Source organism: Protopterus annectens, chromosome 9.part0 (assembly GCF_019279795.1).
Source record: "Protopterus annectens isolate FY-2018-M chromosome 9.part0, PAN1.0, whole genome shotgun sequence".
Taxonomy (NCBI): Eukaryota; Metazoa; Chordata; order Ceratodontiformes; family Protopteridae; genus Protopterus; species Protopterus annectens.
In genome coordinates, this window is record NC_056743.1 from 1041285048 (window position 1) to 1041307642 (window position 22595).

Sequence of the window (22595 nt, forward strand, 5' to 3'; positions counted from 1 at the left end):
ACCGAACATCGTACAGCACTAAAGATAATAGCTCAGCTGGTTTTACAGAGGACTATCAATTTCCTATTTTCTTCAGGTTATACTTTTTCCTAACTCTATCAATATTTGCATGCCTTAATCATTTCATTAGATTGCTAGTTTGTCTGTGGTTATAAAACAATGTTTCTCCAGTTTAATTTGCTCGTAATTTTATTAGATTGTTTTCTTGCAGTTTGGTCTTTTTAATATGTCAATTCTCTTCCTGCATCTGTTATGGCTACTATCTTTTCTGTCAACTGATTGCTCATCTCCTGAATTTTTGTTGTCTTTCTTACCTTTTGCTAAGACTGGCTATATAAGAAGGGGGTTATATCATGGTTAAGTTGTTTATCTCACAGGCATGAGATACACAGTTTGATTCTCACCTTTGAAAAGGAGATTGTCTAGACTTAAAATGGTTCACAAGGGCAGTCAGCCTAGTACTTACCTATGAACCTATAAGCAGCCAATAAAGCGGTAAGAGTATGTAAACACATGGGGGAGTTATTCACTTTAAGGAAACCAAACCTGAGAGGAAGACTAATTAGATGTGATAAAGTGCTGCTAATAAAACTCCAGAACATAGTTTAGAATGGATACAATGCTGCAAAGAAATATCAGGCAGTGTTAAAAAACATGCAGATGTCTGTGGATTAAAGGATTGCAAAGTGACTGCTTTGTGAGAAGATAATCTAAAGTTGGTCAAGAAAAAAAAGCATTAACACGTACACACACACACACACACACACACACACACACACACACACACACATACACACACAAACACACACAGGACAGTATACATTTTAATTTATTTGTATGTATGTATAGAACATATAACTGAATATTAGGTATAAAACAGGAAGTGCAGAGAGGTGGGTCAAAGAGCTTTAAATATGCAGTGCTAATGAAGAATGGAGCATGCAAGTATTGTTAAAATAGTACCCCAAACAGTATCTGTGATATCCTGTCAAATGCCTCCTTTAAGAAAAGATGCTGGGGAGTTCTAGGATCACAGTGGAAAGAGACATAATAGATGATTTGGAAGCAATTTTAACAGATTTTGTGTTTTTCAAAGAGTGATATTCATACTGACAGACATAAGGATGTCGCTCTGAAATACTGGGTCATAAACAGTAGAAGAATGGAAAATGCATAAAATGAGGTTAACCTATTTAAATAGGATGTTGCATAGGATTGTCCCTAACTTAGATGTCAGTGCCTTATTCACTAAGAACAGCAAACTGCAGCTAATACTTCTATGCTTCTATTAAAAAAAAAAACATATATGCAAGCATCCTAAGTTACATACCCTTTGTTCCACTGACTTCCATCAAGTTAATGCAAATGTAAGAAGAGCCACTCTAATAATTCAAGTTCCCAGGTCTACTGAACACATCCCATCATCCATCATTAATTTGATGCTTGTATATAGTTCATAGCCATCATCTTTCAGTTGTATCCACTTAATATAACACATCCATAACATTTGTGTACCAGTTAACTTAACCATGCCTCTCAACTGTCCAGATTTTTGCAGAATATCCAGAATTATGCCTCATATTTTTGGACTGTTCCTCGTAAAATATGTGGTTTTCTGGCAAATCACTGAGGACTAAAGTCACTAAATAATGACATACATTTGCATTTCAGACTTCATATCCTTTAGAAAATTGCCAATACAAATCCTGTTATTCTAGTAATTTTCTAAGTTTACAAGAGCAAATCTGTCGCTATTTTTGGGGCCTTTTCCCTCCACCCATTATTTCAGGCTCTGTCCATGTGTCTTGTGCTAAGAGGTTGACAAGTATGCAGGTAGCCGTTAACGTGACTATGTATAACAATCTGTATAAACCCAGGTGACAACAAAACTCAAGCCTCTATTGCACTGACAGCCATCATATATTTGACTAACAAGAGAACAATATGAACTCAGTTTATTTGTTCCGTAGATTAACTCAGTTAATCTTTCATAAACCTACTTCAGACATGACCCAAGCAACAATGACAAGTATAAATACAACATAAGTGATTCTTAAGAAGTGTCAACAAATTGGGATGGTTTGGGGAGGAGGGAGGGAAATGAAGTACCCTGAGAAAACACATGCAGACACTGTGAAAAATGCAGACTTCACACAGACAGTAAATACAGTTAGGACCGAATCTCAACCCCTGAAGAAATGAGGTAGAAATCTTAACCACGAGTTACAATTCAGCCCAGAGCACACTAACACAACAGAGCTCTGGGGGCATCACTGCACATAAAAGGGATCTGAATTGATTACTATCACCAAATCTGCTACAGGTCACAAATACTTTTTTTGGCTCAGCAAAATAGTTTGACATAAACAATCTTAATCCTCATGTGCCTCAGCATGCATTTGTGTGTGTATATAAATATGAAAATACCTGCCAGCCATCCCAGTGCTGTACAGGGTGACTCAGATGTTGCTAACAAGTAGGATGATCGCACAGTGCATCATCTCCCCTACAAGTGACTTGGGGCTAGAAGGGAGATAATGTTGTGATGATACAGATTGTAATATCCTTAGGGATATAGTGTTATAAAAAGTGCTTGTTAAAATCACTTTTCTTTAGGAAGAATAAAACAAAAATATAAATACCTTCTTCAACATTACAAAGTCATTTTCTGCACCATTGCGCTTGTTGATTTCATCTTCATATCTGTAAAATAAGAAACACAGATATACACTAATTTTAAGTACTGTTATGGAGAAAACATATCTTTAGAAGTAAAGCCTACTAATATATGGCACACACATTTAAACATTATTCTAAAATACTGTGACTGAAAATGCAATCCTTCCTCCCTGCATAACCATGTCATATACTACATGGTAGGACTTCCCAAATTTTCTTGTACCTATGATGTCATCAAAGGTAGGTGGAAGTCTAGAAAGTTACATATATATGTAAAGACCAGTTCCTCCCCAAAAAAGCTTCATGAGTTATTTACTAATTGGCTTACATTTTGCACTGAAAGTATTGTTATGCATTACATCTGAAGGCAACTACAGTCTGTTGGGAAATATAAGTCATGCAATGTCTCCCACTGGAGTTACAAGCGGAGTAGTCCATTTTTACCCATTCACAGATAAAACAACTGGACCTACTTCCATGGTACACAGGAATGACTTACAGTTACTTCATTTGCATCTGTAAAAAAGCAGGGTTGAAGCCCAGGGGTGAAAGGAAATAATGAATATTACTCAATAGATTTTTATTTAATTAGAACATTCCACAGTTGTATTATTTGATTCATGAACATTTACTTTATGGAGGGTGGACATGAATTTTCATTATAACCTAATGGCAGATGGGAGTAATCACTCCATGAGGCTCCCGTGTTGCAGACTGTGACATGGTACAATAAGATACAAAAATATTTTACTTGCCACTTTATAAATAACACCTCACACACTCCAAGATGGCATGTAAAAAAAAAAAAAAATAAAACAATGAAGTGACCTGTAACACAATATTATGGTGCACAGTATCACAATGTGGGGCTAACTGCCTCTGATGGTCTCTTAGTACTCTTCTTTATGCCCTCTGGCACATAAAAACTTGCACCAACAAAATGCTTGGAATAATTTAGACCCGTCTTTCTTCTCATGCATCAGCACATGTGTACATGGTTATTATTTCACATACGTATGCCATACTGACACGGTGAAATTCATAGTTGATTTAAAGTAGCTGCATAAACTGGTCATTCCTGAGCCACTCTGGTGTGTGATGTTAAGAGGTCGGACAATACAGTGGTTTAGAATATGACAAGCTATGTAGAAGTGTCACTTTGAACACTGCATGTACTGTACTACGGGGAATGGGAAAGAGACCCTAGTCAATAAATACATTTACATTTAATTCTGATATGTATGCTTCTGGGTGGTAGTCAAATGGATGATTTCCTTGTGTTTGGTTGAATAATCAAAAATGTGTTATTCTTTATTAATGATTCTGTATTGTGTAGCATAACTTGAAAATGCTTAAAACACAAAATAATTAATTTTGCAGTGGGACAAACAATGCTGCACCCTTTATCTTATATATACAAACTTCATGGTCACACAACAGTTGAGAAAAGTGAAAAAAAATTAAAACTGCTGAACTATGCCACCTTCTTGCACAATATAAGTGCATGTAGTTTTAACCAACTACAATTTAAAAAAAGATGCTCAATGAACCTACCCTAATTGGAGTTTATATATGACAAAGGCAGTAATATAAAAATCCACTAAAAACAACGTCCGCTGTGCTATGTGCTTGAATCCACTGAGGCAACTGAGTAATCCAAAATCTGTTTTATATAATTTTATTTTATTTAATAAAATAGATTTTGGATTACTCAGTTGCCTCAGTGGATTCAAGCACATAGCACAGCGGACATTGTTTTTAGTGGATTTTTACAGTGTGAACTTTGCTGTGTTTTTTTTCTGAGTATTAGTTACAAAGGCAGTAATGACAAGTGAAGAGCAGCGAACTTTTCATTACATGTGATCCAGGCAACCTGTGTTCATAAAGCTCGTAGGTCGGTATAAATGAGTAGTTTAATGCTGTCTTACCCTACAAACTAAAGAGGGCAGGTTTCCTTCCTGACTATATAGATAGTGTAGCCTGGACATTATTGCTGCGAAGGCAAATAACTTGGAAGGTGTAGGAAGATGTTTCACAGAAGAGGGTGTGCCGATGATAGCATGTGTACATGAACTACATATCTTAGATGGGACAGAAAGGGATTATGGGTATACCAAAGAGGACTATTATGCTGCCATTAGGTCTGTATTGTACCAGGACATCCCCTAATTTCCTATCTTACTTGGCAAAGATACTGTAGGTGAGTACTGTGGCATGGTCAATGGCAGATGTTAGACTGGGAGCAAAACGCAAAGGTGAAAAAGAAATACAGCAGACTGGGACAATAGTTATCAATGCTGCCTCACAGTGCTTGGCTCTGCAGTTTCATTCTCATCTGGGAATCATTTTGTGTGGAGCCTGAATGAACGTGCGCTGTTGAACTAATAATTGTTCAGAATTATGAATATTAATTCAGTTTCACTGTCTGTTACTCTGCAACATTTTTTTCCATTTAGTATATGTAAATGCATGAAGGAGACACAAAGACAAGGATGATGTTGTTAGTAAACGGGAGATAAAGGGGACATACCAAACAGCATGAGTTGATATTGATAATACTAAGGCAAATAACAGCCCTCTGTTGTCCAGCAAATGTAATTCAGAAACCAAGCTGCGCTGCATCTCTTTCCAAAAAGAACTGGATGAATATAGGCTTTTGTTATACCCAAGTTAGAATTCTGTTGAGTTCTAAGAAGGATGGATTAGGATAATTAAGGAGTAGGAAGAATGGCAAGGAATGAGCTGGAACAAGGTGCATAGGAGTGAAATGTTTTGACTTAGGAAAGATGACAGGAATAAAAAGATACCACTGAAGGGGGGGTGTCAAACCTGATTAAAAGGGAAATGGTTGATCAATAGTATATAAAGAGAATGTGAAAGCATTGTTTTGTTGCAAACAATAAAAATAAAGTTAAAATGACAGGAAAATAGAAGATCTAAGAGTAAGAAATTATGAACATTTTCAACATGGGTAGAGGTAGAAGGAAGGGAGTGAAAGAAGTTTCATGAAATGTCTCAACATAGCAACACTGGAAGTCAAAAGTCAAAACAAGTGATATTGCATGATGGGTAATCTAGGAAGACAATGAAGAATATATATATATATATATATATATATATATATATATATATACACACATACATATATACATATATATATATATATATATATATATAGACTGGCAAAATGAGAATAAGAAAGTTTTAATAACAAATGTTTCAGAAAATGAGAGGGAAGGAAAGGACTACTAGAAGACATTATAGGTGGACGAGGTTATAGTGTGATGATAGAAGCACAAAGGTTTTGGCAAACAACAAACATCATGAAAAGACAAAGAGAGTTAAAGAAAAGCATAAATGAAAAACTTGGAAGGAATGCTATATGGTGTAGAGACTTTACCTCCATAATGGATGGAAGTAGGCAGGCTGGCAGATTAGAGTTGTTCTTGCTGAGTGAGAAACCAAACAGGATGACAGAAAAAAAACACACATAAATGAAAGGCCAACATCAGACAATGAACTATTTTGTAACATCACAAACCACAAGAAAATAAAAATAAAATGAACCACAAGATCAGCAATACAGACCTGAATTTATTCAACACTCTGTAACACTAGCACCTCTGCTAACAAGCCTTCCAGGAGTAAAAATCAATTAAAGCCTAACCATATAAATACAAAAAATAACAATCAAACAATTAACAATCAATTATATTACCCAATAAAATATTAAAAAAACAGCAAAAAAGTACTGCATGTTTTTTTTTAAGTGCATTGGCATAGTAAATGCAGAGATGCAGCATATGATTTAGAAATGTAGCTGGACAAACTGTATCTGTGTAGGGAAATTATGAAGAAATGTTGGTAATTTTCAGTAATAAAGGAGATTTGATTTGAAGACACTATTCATCTGGACTAGGACATGGAGAGGAGTGGACAAAGGAGAAGAAATGTGCTGAGGCACTAGTAAGATAGGTGAAAAGTTTAACAGATAAAAAGTGGAAAGAAGAAGAGAAAAAAATAATATGGAAAAAAAGTTGTTAGAGAAAGGAGACTTAAGGACAATAAGAAGCATCATTAAGGAACAAATTTATCCAAATGGAGAGATGATACATCAGCAAACAAAAGAGAGTAGTATTGCTGGAACTGAATTCAACCTCAAGTCTTGGTGAGTACCTTCACAAGGCGGACCCTATTTTTCACAACATCTCATCATGATGACACTGATATATAGACTGCATTTTACACAGCCTATATCATGATCAGAAGTAGGTTAAAAAATAAAAAAGAATGCTGGATGCACAAGAACCAGGATAAAAAAAAGTGCTGAGTCCTGGTAGGCACTGGTAGAATCCTCAAGAGGATGGGACCACATCAGGTTCATGGGATTAAGGAAGTAGTAGTCCAAAAAATATCACAAAAAATGATAGACCAAAAAAGAGCCATAAAGATGGTAGAATGGACTATTAAAGGTAAGAAAGAAATTATGTACTATTACTATTACACAAAGAGCCCATAATTTCTAGACATTAGATACACAAAAAGACTACAACAGAAATTAGAGGAAAGAAAAATACTTGCAAAAGAAAACTGTCAGTGGCTTCAAATAAAAATGTATGTTCATTAATACAGCAGATTTATGAAAAACATTATTTAGACCTAGAAACCTTGAGCTGTTTGGAAAAAGAAGCAACTGAGATGTGCAAAAATATAAAGAACAAAATCTAGAGGTTTTTGAAAGGTATAAAAATGAAATATGGACAGGGGAAAGAAAAAGAGATCTGATATGGTGCAATATTTATGCAAAGGAGAAAGCAAAACCAATCAATACAAAATAAGATCTCAAAAGATCCAAATGTACCAAAAAATTTATGAGGAGAATAAGTCTAAGATGACTTCCCTGCTTAGTTTATCAGAAGCATATTTGTGTTGAGCGGGAATGGAAATCAAACCAGAAGTAGCTAAAGATCAGGCAGCAACTGAATGTGCCAAAAATCAAAATACTTGTAAAGGTTTTAGATTTGTGTTATTCCATATCAATGTCCATAGGGATCACACCCTGTAATGTGACATATATTTGTTAATTGCAGAAGCTTAATCTTTTTTATGTTTTGATTCACTGATTCCTTAGATAAGATGATGTGTAATTCATTTTTAAAGTCTAGATTACTTTTTGATGACACACTTTGCACATGTTCAGCATTTATTCTACACACGATCCTGTCTGTCAACACCTTATAATGACTTTCCGTCACTGCAGTCTTGGATTAATTTTCTCAACTCAGTTACATATTCAGATACTTATTCAGTAAGCTTTCTAGTAGAAGGATGTATGTAAGTCTTTATAAAAGTCTTTATAAAATCATGTAGTTTAGGATTAAAATGATTTTCTAACAAGCTTACCACTTGAATGCACATTTTGTCACACTGCCTTTGGTAAGTAACAGTGATGTAGATTCAAAATGTACCCTTTCTAGCCACAAACACAAAACAAGTCTACCTTGGGATCTGCTTCATTGTATAATTTGCAAAAAATGTGTTCCTTCATTTTACATGGATTTTCATACTAAATGCAGTCAAAGCATCTACAGCTGCCATTTTGTTTACTTCTCTTCAAGCTGATGCATCTGCTGGATTCTTTACATCTTATATAAAAAGCCCAGTCATCCTAGAAAACTTAAAATCTTTAATAAGAAATTCCAAGTTTATGAAAGTGTGTGAATAGATTAGTTGCAGAGAATGTACTCAAAGAAAGTTCAGACTACAGAGATCTTGGATAATAAGGGAAGAGTTCAGAACCAGCTTTAAATAGATGCTACTTAAATGCAGGTCTCAATGCAGTGTTTATTCCTAAAAATGTGTTCCAGATAGGTTTTACCATTTAGCAATCAAGACACTATACCAAGATATTTAAGATTTCCTTTTCACCCAGTTGAAAAACAATACATGTACTGTATAGATTTGTGTTTTATCACTCATATGCTACATAAACTTATATTAAAATAATAATATTGAAGTTAAAGCTACTAAAAAAGAGTCATTTATTTTGTGGAAGCTATCACAGAGCTGCATAACTGGTCTGAGTGGGAGAAAAAACATCAATCTCAAACTTAGAATACTAAATTTAAACCGTGTTCAAAATTCAAATTACAGACCATAGAAATGAGAGTTAACTGCACACATATGAATCTTATAAATAATTCACAGAGATTATCTAAAGCAAACCAATCATATTATTTCAGTTTCAGAGTGAATGACTATCATAAATCTGGAGTGGAGCATGTGATCATTTAAAAAAGTTATAACACGACTGTTCAACAGGAAACTGCATCTGAGTCCTACGCATTGGAGAATTGATAGAACAGTGCTGGATATACATGAGAACTGCTGTATTGATAAATATGTTTTTTAGCAGGGAAACTGAGTCAGTGACAGCATATTTTAAAGCAAATTGGTATTGGTACGGGTTTACACAAACTCACGATGCTCACTCCCCAGATGTCTTCATTAATATTTTTACATCACCACCACACTTTTTTCCTCTACCATTACTTAGTAAACATGTCATATTAACCCACCATTCTATAGCTGCTGGCTACCTCATGGTTCTAGCCCTATTATCCTTTCATTTTTCTGTTGTAATTACAATTGTGACCTCATTTCCATGCCCACTGGTAAAAAAAAAAAGAAAAAGAAAAAAAGACTACGACACTGCCCTAATTTCTGCATAATGAGCCTCTCTTATCTAAAATGCTTATCTGCTTATCCATGACATATATTCCCAAAATATGTCACATGATTAATCAGTCCCACAGCTACCAGAGCCAAGTATTGTAAGGTATTTCACCCAGCTGTCTTCTTCCGCTTGCGATCATATATTTTCCTGGCATACTGCTAGCTTCCCTTCCCATTCAGTCTATCAATTCATACTGGAACTATGCATGATTCTTGTCACCTAAATAACAATGAAAAGCTTTAAAAATGTGGCATTACCACCCACCTAAAGAGTGGAACTGAACTCTTTGCCATAAGTGGAATGGTGGAAATGCTGGGCATTTTGCTATTTCAACACCGTACATTTGGCATTATGACTTCAGTATATTTATTTTCAGTAAGGTCACATGGACATACACACACATGCATGCACACTCACACACACACATACATATTATATATATATATATATATATATATATATATGTATATGTATATATACATATATATATATATATATATATATATACATGTATATATACGTATATATATATATATATATATATATATATATATATATATATATATATATATATATATATATATATATATATACATATATATATATATATATATATATATATATACATATATATATATATATATATATACATATATATATATATATATATACATATATATATATACATATATATATATACATATATATATATATATACATATACATATATATATATATATATATATATATATATATATATATATATATATACATATACATATATATATATATATACATATATATATATATATGTATCTACATATACATATATATATATATATATATATATATACAAACACACACACACATATATATGTATATATATATATATATATATATATATATATATATACACACACACACACATATGCACACACACACATATATATATATATATATACAGAACGAGAGAAAGAGATTTACAGAGAAAGACACACAATAACACTCATACATGGATAACCACAACATGTGTCTGACACTTAACTGACTGTAGTAATTGAGAGCAGATGTGTTGAAAAACATATACTGACTCCTGATCTATCAAAAGGCAAAAGTCAATAATTCTGCAAAAGCAGCAAGTCCACACATGCCCCCCATATCCCCTGCAACTTGAAACAGACTTTAGCAGTAACCTACAAGTGGGTGCAAGCATCACAGGACTAATCCACTGCCCAGATGATCAAACAAAGCCAACTAAAGGTTAATGCTGTGATACCAACATCCAAGAGTGGTTTATTGCTATTATACAATGATGTTATCTAAGAAAAAATGCTTACCTGTCTAAAGAAATGTTTTTTGTATAACAGCTCTTTAGTGTTCTTTTGCATTCTTCAATGTTTACTGATGTACTGCTCATACGAATGGTACATATGTTCCCACGCTTGCACTGTAGATCATTGTTGTATAATGCAATGGAGAAGGAACAGAAGAGTGGAACTCCACAGTGGTCTGTGTGTTTCTATTGTTTTATTTATTTATTTTAGTTGGAAATGTGAATACTGTATGGAATAATTTAGTGAATTAATGCAATTTACCAGACAAAACAAAAATGTTATGAGGAATAAAAAATATGAGGAAAATTAGGGACATTCTGAAAAAGTGGGGACAGATGAGAGGAATTTCCAATCAATGTGAGACGTTTGGAGTAAAAAAGACCCTTTACTGTACATAAATCTGAGATCACATTTCAGTGCAGGTAAGGGAAAATCACCTATCCTCTGCTATTCTGCATTTGCTCTGAACAAGTGTGACAAATTTATCTACAAGCACTCCATGACAAAAGAGAAACCTAACGTAAATACACACACATATATATATGGGGGTACTTTTGAAGAACGAAAGTTCACTACTTCGAACTTCAAAAGTACACTCTCAGTAACGTGAAAGTGCACTTTTACGAACCTGCTAGACCAACCAGGCTAGCAGTCACGGACCTTAGGGTGAGGGTACGGGTCATGGTAAGGGGATAGCCCTACTAGCTATCCCCTTACCCTAACCCTTAGGTTCGTAACTACCACGACAGTGGAAGATATTCCAAATCAGGCTATGTCCTCCACTGTGGTGCGATAGTCACAGACCTTAGGGTTAGGGTAAGAGGATAGTTAGTAGGGCTATCCCCTTACCTTGACCCGTGCCCTAACCCTAAGGTCCATGAATATCGCACCACAGTGGAGGACATAGCCCATTTTTCAATGTCCTCCATTGTGGTGCGGTAGGTTTGGTGTAGTGAGCTTAAGCGAAAGTGCACTTTCGCTTAAGTGGGGATGTACTTTACCATTTCAAAAAAGTGAATTTTCGTTGTAGGAAAGTATACCCATATATATATATATATATATATATATATATATATATATATATATATATATAAATAAATATGTACACACACACACACACACATATGTATATACACATGTACACACACACACACACACACACACACTCACATATACAAATACATATGGACAAATACACACACACACCTATGTGGTTGTGTGTTTTTACTGAAAATGTATTGACTCAGCAGTACCTGACAAGACTAAAACTGCGTCCTCTCACATAAACAAGCCACTCTGGTGAACGGCAATTATAAATGAGTAATGCAACAAAAGAAAGAAACTGATATCTAAGAACAAGTAGGAACGTGCTCAGCAAGGGAAGACTAAGCTACACAGCCTAAATAAGGAAATCAGAAACTATCTAAATCCAATAAAGCAAGTTACGAGGTTAGACTGGCAAAGCAGGATAAAGCAGTACACACTGGCTATCTTGATTTAGCCAAGGCGTTTGACACAACTGCCCATTCAGGCATCATTGAAAACCTCTCCCAGTGTGGTATCAACCTGTTCATCACTAGATGGGTAGCAAACTGAATCACTGACAGAATACACACTGTTAAAGTTGGAGAATCCACCTCCACCGGTAGATCAGTTACCAGTGATATACCACAGGGATCTGTACTGGGCCCTCTGTTGTTTGCAATTTATTTTTCTGAAGTCCAGTCAAAAGTTGATGGCCTGTGGCTTACTAAGTTTGCAGATTACTGTAAATTGGGAGCAGTCATAGAATCCCCCAACAATGTAATCAAATTACAGAAGGGACTGACACAGATAAACAACTGATGCCAGGGTCATGGACTGAAACTAAATGCAATAAAATGCCTCATTATCCCCTTTGGCAGAGAAGTAGTCCCTGCTAGTTATCATACAGACAGCACCCCTCTAAGCTCAAGAACAGCAGTGTGTGCGTTGGGAACACAGGTTGATAGCAATCTAAACTTCAATCACCAGATGTCCACAGTAGTAAGAAAATCCTTCTACACTGCCCATCTTACAAATAAGGGCATCGCATCCAAGAACAGGGAGGCCATTACTCCACTGTATTTTTCCCCTGTCAGACCACTGATTGAGTACAATGCTCCCTTCTGTATTTACCTCAAAAAACACTTGCAACAGCTGGAGAGACCACAAAAATGTGTAACCAATAGAATTCAAGGTCTCCAAGACATGATATACATGGAAAGATTCTGTATCATAGAGGCTGCTGGGAAGCAACCTGTGGCTGGCCTGCAGAGCAGTCTCTGATCCTGCCCTAATGGACATGCTGCACATCAGAAAATCAAATGGGACAAGAGTCACTTGTTCCAGAGATCTCAACCTGGCTTGCGACATAAATAGAACTTGTGCAAGAGATAAATATATCTCCCAGAGACTGCCAATCCTCTAGAATAAGCTCCCACTTAATTTGAAGCAGAGCACCTCAATGACCCTAATTAAGTGCAACCTAGACAACTGGATGGGAAAATGTAAATTTACACCAAGGATGGCACCTATAGCCCTCATGGACATGGGCACTTGGTGCTGATCATAGTATCACTTTGCAAACAATGACCATCTAACTAAGGTCAACTAGGGTACTCTAGGCTTGGCTTGTAATGCCCCTAGGGTCATTAGCCTGTTAAGCTCCTATGAACCTATGAACACAATGTTTACTACTTTTTTTCATCTTTTCCCTTGGCTAGCACAATATTCAGAAAATGACAGACATTTTTGTAGGCTGCTAGTAACCTAGTGCAACGTATGCTTTGAGATTACAGGAAATGAAGTAATTCTGCTGTTACTGTAACATCAAATAAAACATTAGGAATGTAAGAAAAAGAATCTTGTTTGCATAAATGAGAACCAGCAACACGTACCTGCTGCTTGCTGTCTCCTCCAATAGAAATCATTGATTTACATTATAGTACTAACATACATACATAAACAAATTTGGTAGATCATTGTTTTAGCTCAACAAAAAGGGAAGCTTTGCAAAATTATTGTCTGAGATACTACAAAAAAAGTAAAAAAAAAAGAAAATTTCAGTCCACCACAGTCTCCTCTTAATTATTCTTTTATTTTCTGAATACCAGATTCAAGTTGCTCATAGTTGTAAATTACATTATGTTTTGTCAAAGATCACTAAAGTTTAACAATATAACTATTTAATGTTTAATCTAGACCGTGGCTATTAAATATATCATTATACAGCTAAATTGTTTACTTCAGCTATTCTCTTTTGTTTTCATCAGGAATGCTGTATATTAAAAAATATTTAAAAAAAGAAACAAGGAATGAAAAAGAAAAAAAAAACTATTGAAACATAAACCCAAGTAAAAATCATTTGGTTAACTAAGGATACCTTCTTCATTCAACCTTTGTGTTTTTTTCCAGTTGATTATTTTTCATTTGCAGTCAGTATAAATCAGCTTTGTACATTTTAAGCTGTCTGTGTTGAAAAATATCTTCATGTCACTGTTAAACCTGTAATTAGATATTACAGCTAGAACATCTGCAGACATCATAGCCTTCCACATGATCCTGTTCTTAATCCCACATCAACTTGCTGAATCCTGTAGACAGGAGTTAAGGTCACTTAATGAGTAAGTACAAATGACTGGATTGTGCTATTCCTCTGCAGTGATAGCTTAATTATTAGAAAATATCAACTTACACATTTGAGAATGTGTTATACATTGCTTATTAATCTTCATGTGGCAGACTTGCCAATGCAAGCACAATACTATTACAGACTCTTGTTGGACAACAGGAGAAAGTATTGTTGGGAAGAAATCACTGTGCAAAAGGAACAATGCTCTCTACATCCACATCACATATGGCTACAGGAAGAACACAATTCATTTATCTGTCTGCCTGATGTACACAGCTACCATCTGGTCAGATTTACTGATAGTTTTAGCTTTATTCAAATAAAATCTGGCGAAGAGGGAAATTAATTGAAAACTCATTAACCACTTTGGGCATGAAAGAAGGATTAGTACACAAGGACACCCTGTCCTCATGAAATAAAAAAGGAGGGCAAGCCATAAGGGCTTGCAACTCAGACACCTGTCTGGCAGAAGTAAGAGCTAACAAAAGAACTGTCTTCCAAGAACAATGTTGCAAGGAAGTTGAAACAGCAAGTTCTAAAGGAGCCCGAGTCAATTTTTCCAGAACGAAATTTAGATCCCAGGCAGGAGGAACAGACTTCCTGGGAGGTCTAATATTAAAGACACCATTAAGAAATTGCTTAGACTCAAATCTAGAAGCTAACAGGGGAGTTAATGGCAGACAAGCAGAAAGAGCTGATAAGTGGGCCTTAATAGAAGAATAGGCCAAACCAACATTGAGCAACTCACACAAATAAGAAAGAACCAAAGGAACATCCACAGAAAGTGGGTTCAGATCATGCGAGAGACAGCAAATAGAAAACCTCACCATTTAGACAAGTAGAATTTCCTAGTAGTAGGTTTCCTGGCCTTCTGCAGGACCTGCAGCACATCCTCAGAAAAAGGTGTCTATGAGGGATCAAAACCCTATCACTCACAGTGCCATCTGATGTGTGGACAGGTGGGAATGGATGAGAGGGTCTATATCACGAAATCGAACTTCCAAAATATCAAACACCATAAGTTCGAACTTGGAAGATCGAATTCGGATAACATCAAAACTTCATAACAGTGAATTTTTTTTCCCAGGGAAAAAATTTGCTGTTCCGAAAAACACACACATAACACAATCACACCAAACACCTTCAAAACCTACACTAAACCTAACATACACCACTATCTATGCACTATCCTTAACTCAGCCCTAACCCTAAAGTCCGTCACTTTTGCACACTTATCTGACCCGTGCCCTAACCCTAAAGTCCATCACTATCGCACACTTACCTGACCCACGCCCTAACCCTAAAGTCTATCACTACCCATTCATACACTTACCTTGGCCGGGTCCGAAAATGCCGAAGCCGCAAAAACGGCCAACCAAATTCTTTCCCTGGGAAAGAATATGGGTTTCCACGGCTTCAACATTCTCATCTTTTGAACTACCAAGTTTGGTCTTCCGGTATTTGGCGTTCTTCACATTCAATTTTGCGATAGGAACCCTGATGAGACCCCTCGTCTTGTGTGAGGAGATCCACCCTGTGTGTAACTTGTGATGATTGCCCTTGGCTAGATGCAGAAACAGAGGGAACCAGTGCTCTCATGGCCAAAAGGGAGTCACCAACAAGATTTTGGGAACATTCTGCTGAATTCTGAACAGGACTTTTGGAATGACAGGAAGGGGAGGGAATGCATAAAGAAACATCCCCTTGCAAGAAAATAAGAGGGCGTCTACCTTCCATACCAGAGGGCCTGAGACTCTGACACAAAACAGAGGAAAATGTCTGTTCAGAGAAGTAGGCAAAGAGATCTACTTGAATACCACACTGGTGAACAATGTCCAGAAACACATCTCTGTGAAGCATCCATTCATGGGATTGAGTGAAGGACCTGCTCAGACTGCCTGGCACAATGTTCTGACCTGAAGGAATATAAACTGCCTGAAGAGTCACTTGATACTGGATAGCCAAATCTCATACCAGAAGTGCCATCTGGCAAAGGCAATAATATATTGTACCCCCCCCACCCCATTTGTTGATATACTACATAACTGTGGTACTGTCTATGAATACCTTGAGAGGCCCCCAAAGAGAAGGGAGGATGAAAGGCCTGAAGAGCCAGCATAAGAGCTCTCATCTCTTTGATGCTGATGTACTCCATCTGCTGACGAGGCAACCAACCAGACTTCCTGAACCCTCAGGGAGCCAAAAGTTTCTCCCCATCCCACATATGAAGCATCTGTGAACAGATCCTTAGAAGGAAGTGGAGGTTGAAAAGGGAGCCCTGGATTCAGAGACAATGCTGAATCCACCACAGAGGTTCTTTCTTGAGACACAGGAAAAGAGGAACTGGAAAGTCAAGAGAATGTGTATGCTGAAGCCACACTTACTTCAGATACCACTGGAACTTCCTCATGTGGAGTTTGACCAGAAGGAGCATCGGAATGGTGAAAGCCATAAACCCCAAAGATCTCATAAACTCCCTGGCTGATCCTGAGAAGGAATCAGGAAAGACTTTGAAGTTTATCATGAACCCAGGCTCTGAAGAAGAGAAATGGTAAAACAAAGATTTTGCAAAAGACCTCTGGGGAGGATGCCTGAATCAGCAGGTTGCCAAATAAGGAAATATTTGGATCCCTTGAGGCCTGCAAAAAGCAATCACAGGAGCAAGGTACTTGTTGAATACCCTTTGGGTAGTAGAAAGGCCAAAGGGCAAAGCATAGAACTGAAAATGCCAGGAAGCAACAAAGAAATGCAAAAAAATCACCTGAAAAGAGGATGGATCAGAATATGGAGATAAGCATCCTTGAGATCCAGAGACACCAGAAAAGCCTGAGGGAGCAAAAGAGAGGAAAAAGGGACTGAAGGGACATCCGAAAGGAAGGCACCTTCAGAAAGGTGTTTAGATGACAGAAATCTTGAATAGGTCTTCAAGTACCTTCTTTTCTGGGCACTAGAAACATTATTGAATAAAACCCTTTCCTCCTTTGGGAACACAGGCACCTCTTGAATAGTACCCCAAGACAAGATGTCTGGAAGTACCTCTAGGAAAAAAGGAAGTTGTTCCTGAGGAGGCTGAGGAATGCCCATAAAAGGAATGTGGGAAATCCAGACAATGAAGTATCCCTGATGAATGACTGACAGAATCCAACAATCCTGGGTGATTCGGAGCCAAACAGGAAGAGAAACAGAAAGATGAAGACAAAGAGGAATGTGGTTGGGAACAGGTGGACAGTCAAACAGCACCTGGCTTAACAGGAAAGGAAGGCTTAAAAGTCCCTGCAGTTTGAGTGGCCTTAGCAGGAGGAGTCTGTTTTACCATGCTGTTTACCTTTAGAAGGAAGGCGAGACTGCCTATAAACAAAGGCTGGCTTAGAAGGTTAGTTTCACTGAAATTTAGGCACAGGAGAAACAAAGACATGTTTAAGCTCTTGTAAAGCCTACCCTTGTCCTGAAGAGACTTAAATAAACCAGCAGCTACTTCCCCAAACAAACAGAAAAACATCCAAAAAAAAAATGGATGAAGGTAACAGACTGATGGTTAAAAACAGCATTCGAACTGGCGGCAAAAAAGTTCTGAGGATGGTATGCCTGAATGTCACCTTTATGTCTTGCAAGGAGTGTGTAGGTGATGTTCAGTGTACCTTAAAGCAATGGTAGACTTTGGTAAACTGGCCGGACAGTGGGCTTCACGGCAGGCAATCCCATTTGTAATGAACACTGCTGCAGTGAATGCAAGGACATGTGAGTTTACTAAAAGAGATGAGTATGGGAGAGGTAGGGGTATGATATGTAACTGCAACAATTTTGGAAACATTTGCATTATTTTAGTTTAGTGATTTCTTAGCTCATGCCTGAAGGACTGAAAAAATTAAATGGATTTAATTTTATTTGGGAAAAATCCCCAGATTCTTAGGGCAAAGATGGAGAAAGCATGGTGAATGAGAGTTAGGTTACTTTGAAGATACGGAGGTTGGTAGTAGAAGTATAGAATGATCCTCATACACAGGGTAGTGGTTGTCTTTCATAGCAAAGAATGGGAAGGTTTATAGTTTGTGGTAGATGTGCTAACTGATTTAAAGATGTTTGTAAGGAATCTAAGTTTACAAATTTTTTAAAGAATTCTGTTAGTTGTACACAACAGCAGTGTAAAAAAAATCGAGCCTATTTATTCCTGTGGATTGTCCGACTGTTACTGCATTCTATGAATTGTGTGAACATGAGATAAGGGAATATTACATCAAAAGGTATGCAGAATACTACAACCTCTCCATAAATGAGTTTGATGCCCCAAAGAAATTAGAAAATCATATGGATATTGTAAAAAAAACAAGCCGATAAAGAAGGGGCTGTGGTAATAATGAACAAAGTGGACTATGAGAGTACTATGCTTGAATTTTAAGTGACAATGAAGTATTTAGTGAAATAGGTCATGGTGAAATATCGTTTATAGCCAGGGTTAATATGGACATATATGAAATGTAAATTAATGATGATATAGATCTTGAACTCTTTAATTATTTTACTACACCTTATCAGAAAACACCAATTATTTATGGATTACCCAAAATACATAAGAGTATCCACCAGCCACCAATGAGACCTATTGTATCTGGGGTAGATGGGTAACTGAACCTATTTCAATCTACGTGCAAACAATATTAGGTGAATATCTGATGAAACTTAAGATTTGTATCACCAAAATTTTTTTGTCAAGGGATGCAACACCAATTATTTAGGTAGAATATGATCCTTGCAGAGGAGAGGGACAGTGCTACCTTTTAAAACAGGTAGACGGGGGCCTGAAATAAGAGGGCGCCTACCTTCCATACCAGAGGGCCTGAGACTCTGACACAAAACAGAGGAAAATGTCTGTTCAGAGAAGTAGGCAAAGAGATCTACTTGAATACCACACTGGTGAACAATGTCCAGAAACACATCTCTGTGAAGCATCCATTCATGGGATTGAGTGAAGGACCTGCTCAGACTGCCTGGCACAATGTTCTGACCTGAAGGAATATAAACTGCCTGAAGAGTCACTTGATACTGGATAGCCAAATCTCATACCAGAAGTGCCATCTGGCAAAGGCAATAATATATTGTACCCCCACCCCATTTGTTGATATACTACATAACTGTGGTACTGTCTATGAATACCTTGAGAGGCCCCCAAAGAGAAGGGAGGATGAAAGGCCTGAAGAGCCAGCATAAGAGCTCTCATCTCTTTGATGCTGATGTACTCCATCTGCTGACGAGGCAACCAACCAGACTTCCTGAACCCTCAGGGAGCTAAAAGTTTCTCCCCATCCCACATATGAAGCATCTGTGAACAGATCCTTAGAAGGAAGTGGAGGTTGAAAAGGGAGCCCTGGATTCAGAGACAATGCTGAATCCACCACAGAGGTTCTTTCTTGAGACACAGGAAAAGAGGAACTGGAAAGTCAAGAGAATGTGTATGCTGAAGCCACACTTACTTCAGATACCACTGGAACTTCCTCATGTGGAGTTTGACCAGAAGGAGCATCGGAATGGTGAAAGCCATAAACCCCAAAGATCTCATAAACTCCCTGGCTGATCCTGAGAAGGAATCAGGAAAGACTTTTTGAAGTTTATCATGAACCCAGGCTCTGAAGAAGAGAAATGGTAAAACAAAGATTTTGCAAAAAGACCTCTGGGGAGGATGCCTGAATCAGCAGGTTGCCAAATAAGGAAATATTTGGATCCCTTGAGGCCTGCAAAAAGCAATCACAGGAGCAAGGTACTTGTTGAATACCCTTTGGGTAGTAGAAAGGCCAAAGGGCAAAGCATAGAACTGAAAATGCCAGGAAGCAACAAAGAAATGCAAAAAAATCACCTGAAAAGAGGATGGATCAGAATATGGAGATAAGCATCCTTGAGATCCAGAGACACCAGAAAAGCCTGAGGGAGCAAAAGAGAGGAAAAAGGGACTGAAGGGACATCCGAAAGGAAGGCACCTTCAGAAAGGTGTTTAGATGACAGAAATCTTGAATAGGTCTTCAAGTACCTTCTTTTCTGGGCACTAGAAACATTATTGAATAAAACCCTTTCCTCCTTTGGGAACACAGGCACCTCTTGAATAGTACCCCAAGACAAGATGTCTGGAAGTACCTCTAGGAAAAAGGAAGTTGTTCCTGAGGAGGCTGAGGAATGCCCATAAAAGGAATGTGGGAAATCCAGACAATGAAGTATCCCTGATGAATGACTGACAGAATCCAACAATCCTGGGTGATTCGGAGCCAAACAGGAAGAGAAACAGAAAGATGAAGACAAAGAGGAATGTGGTTGGGAACAGGTGGACAGTCAAACAGCACCTGGCTTAACAGGAAAGGAAGGCTTAAAAGTCCCTGCAGTTTGAGTGGCCTTAGCAGGAGGAGTCTGTTTTACCATGCTGTTTACCTTTAGAAGGAAGGCGAGACTGCCTATAAACAAAGGCTGGCTTAGAAGGTTAGTTTCACTGAAATTTAGGCACAGGAGAAACAAAGACATGTTTAAGCTCTTGTAAAGCCTACCCTTGTCCTGAAGAGACTTAAATAAACCAGCAGCTACTTCCCCAAACAAACAGAAAAACATCCAAAAAAAAAATGGATGAAGGTAACAGACTGATGGTTAAAAACAGCATTCGAACTGGCGGCAAAAAAGTTCTGAGGATGGTATGCCTGAATGTCACCTTTATGTCTTGCAAGGAGTGTGTAGGTGATGTTCAGTGTACCTTAAAGCAATGGTAGACTTTGGTAAACTGGCCGGACAGTGGGCTTCACGGCAGGCAATCCCATTTGTAATGAACACTGCTGCAGTGAATGCAAGGACATGTGAGTTTACTAAAAGAGATGAGTATGGGAGAGGTAGGGTATGATATGTAACTGCAACAATTTTGGAAACATTTGCATTATTTTAGTTTAGTGATTTCTTAGCTCATGCCTGAAGGACTGAAAAAATTAAATGGATTTAATTTTATTTGGGAAAAATCCCCAGATTCTTAGGGCAAAGATGGAGAAAGCATGGTGAATGAGAGTTAGGTTACTTTGAAGATACGGAGGTTGGTAGTAGAAGTATAGAATGATCCTCATACACAGGGTAGTGGTTGTCTTTCATAGCAAAGAATGGGAAGGTTTATAGTTTGTGGTAGATGTGCTAACTGATTTAAAGATGTTTGTAAGGAATCTAAGTTTACAAATTTTTTAAAGAATTCTGTTAGTTGTACACAACAGCAGTGTAAAAAAAATCGAGCCTATTTATTCCTGTGGATTGTCCGACTGTTACTGCATTCTATGAATTGTGTGAACATGAGATAAGGGAATATTACATCAAAAGGTATGCAGAATACTACAACCTCTCCATAAATGAGTTTGATGCCCCAAAGAAATTAGAAAATCATATGGATATTGTAAAAAAAACAAGCCGATAAAGAAGGGGCTGTGGTAATAATGAACAAAGTGGACTATGAGAGTACTATGCTTGAATTTTAAGTGACAATGAAGTATTTAGTGAAATAGGTCATGGTGAAATATCGTTTATAGCCAGGGTTAATATGGACATATATGAAATGTAAATTAATGATGATATAGATCTTGAACTCTTTAATTATTTTACTACACCTTATCAGAAAACACCAATTATTTATGGATTACCCAAAATACATAAGAGTATCCACCAGCCACCAATGAGACCTATTGTATCTGGGGGTAGATGGGTAACTGAACCTATTTCAATCTACGTGCAAACAATATTAGGTGAATATCTGATGAAACTTAAGATTTGTATCAGCGGCACTAAGGATTTTTTATATGAATTGTTTGAATGGTACAAGGATTGTGTTTGATTATAGCTTTACTTTTGTCACTATTGACATTAGGTCACTGTTCACTGTAATTCCTATAGAATTTGAAATTAACGCCATACAGGATTTTGTATGTAAGAATACAGATATGAATGGAAGAAGAATAGAGACCATTTGTGAATTACTTAACATAGTTCTCAGTAATAATGTATTTTTGTTTCAGGAGCATCTGTTTCACCAAAAAACTGGTGTGGCAATGGGAACTTCAATTGCAAACACATATGCTAATACTGCTGTTGCAAAATAGGAGGAAGAGTATGTTTTTAATGATGCGCATGAGTTATGTAGCAAGGTTTTATTTTATAAACGATTCATGGATGACATGTTTTTAATATGGGGGGG

At 37.0% G+C, this 22595-nt stretch overlaps 1 protein-coding gene across 1 annotated transcript in view; it reads right to left on the minus strand.

Moving 5' to 3' along the window:
• The window catches only part of LOC122811782 (keratin, type II cytoskeletal cochleal-like), a 200030-nt gene that overhangs the window by 167967 nt on the left and 9468 nt on the right, over positions 1-22595 (minus strand). Inside the window, exon 3 of the mRNA XM_044083843.1 lies at positions 2643-2703. Coding sequence (XP_043939778.1) covers positions 2643-2703 — 61 coding nt within the window. The remainder of the gene's footprint in view (positions 1-2642; positions 2704-22595) is intronic.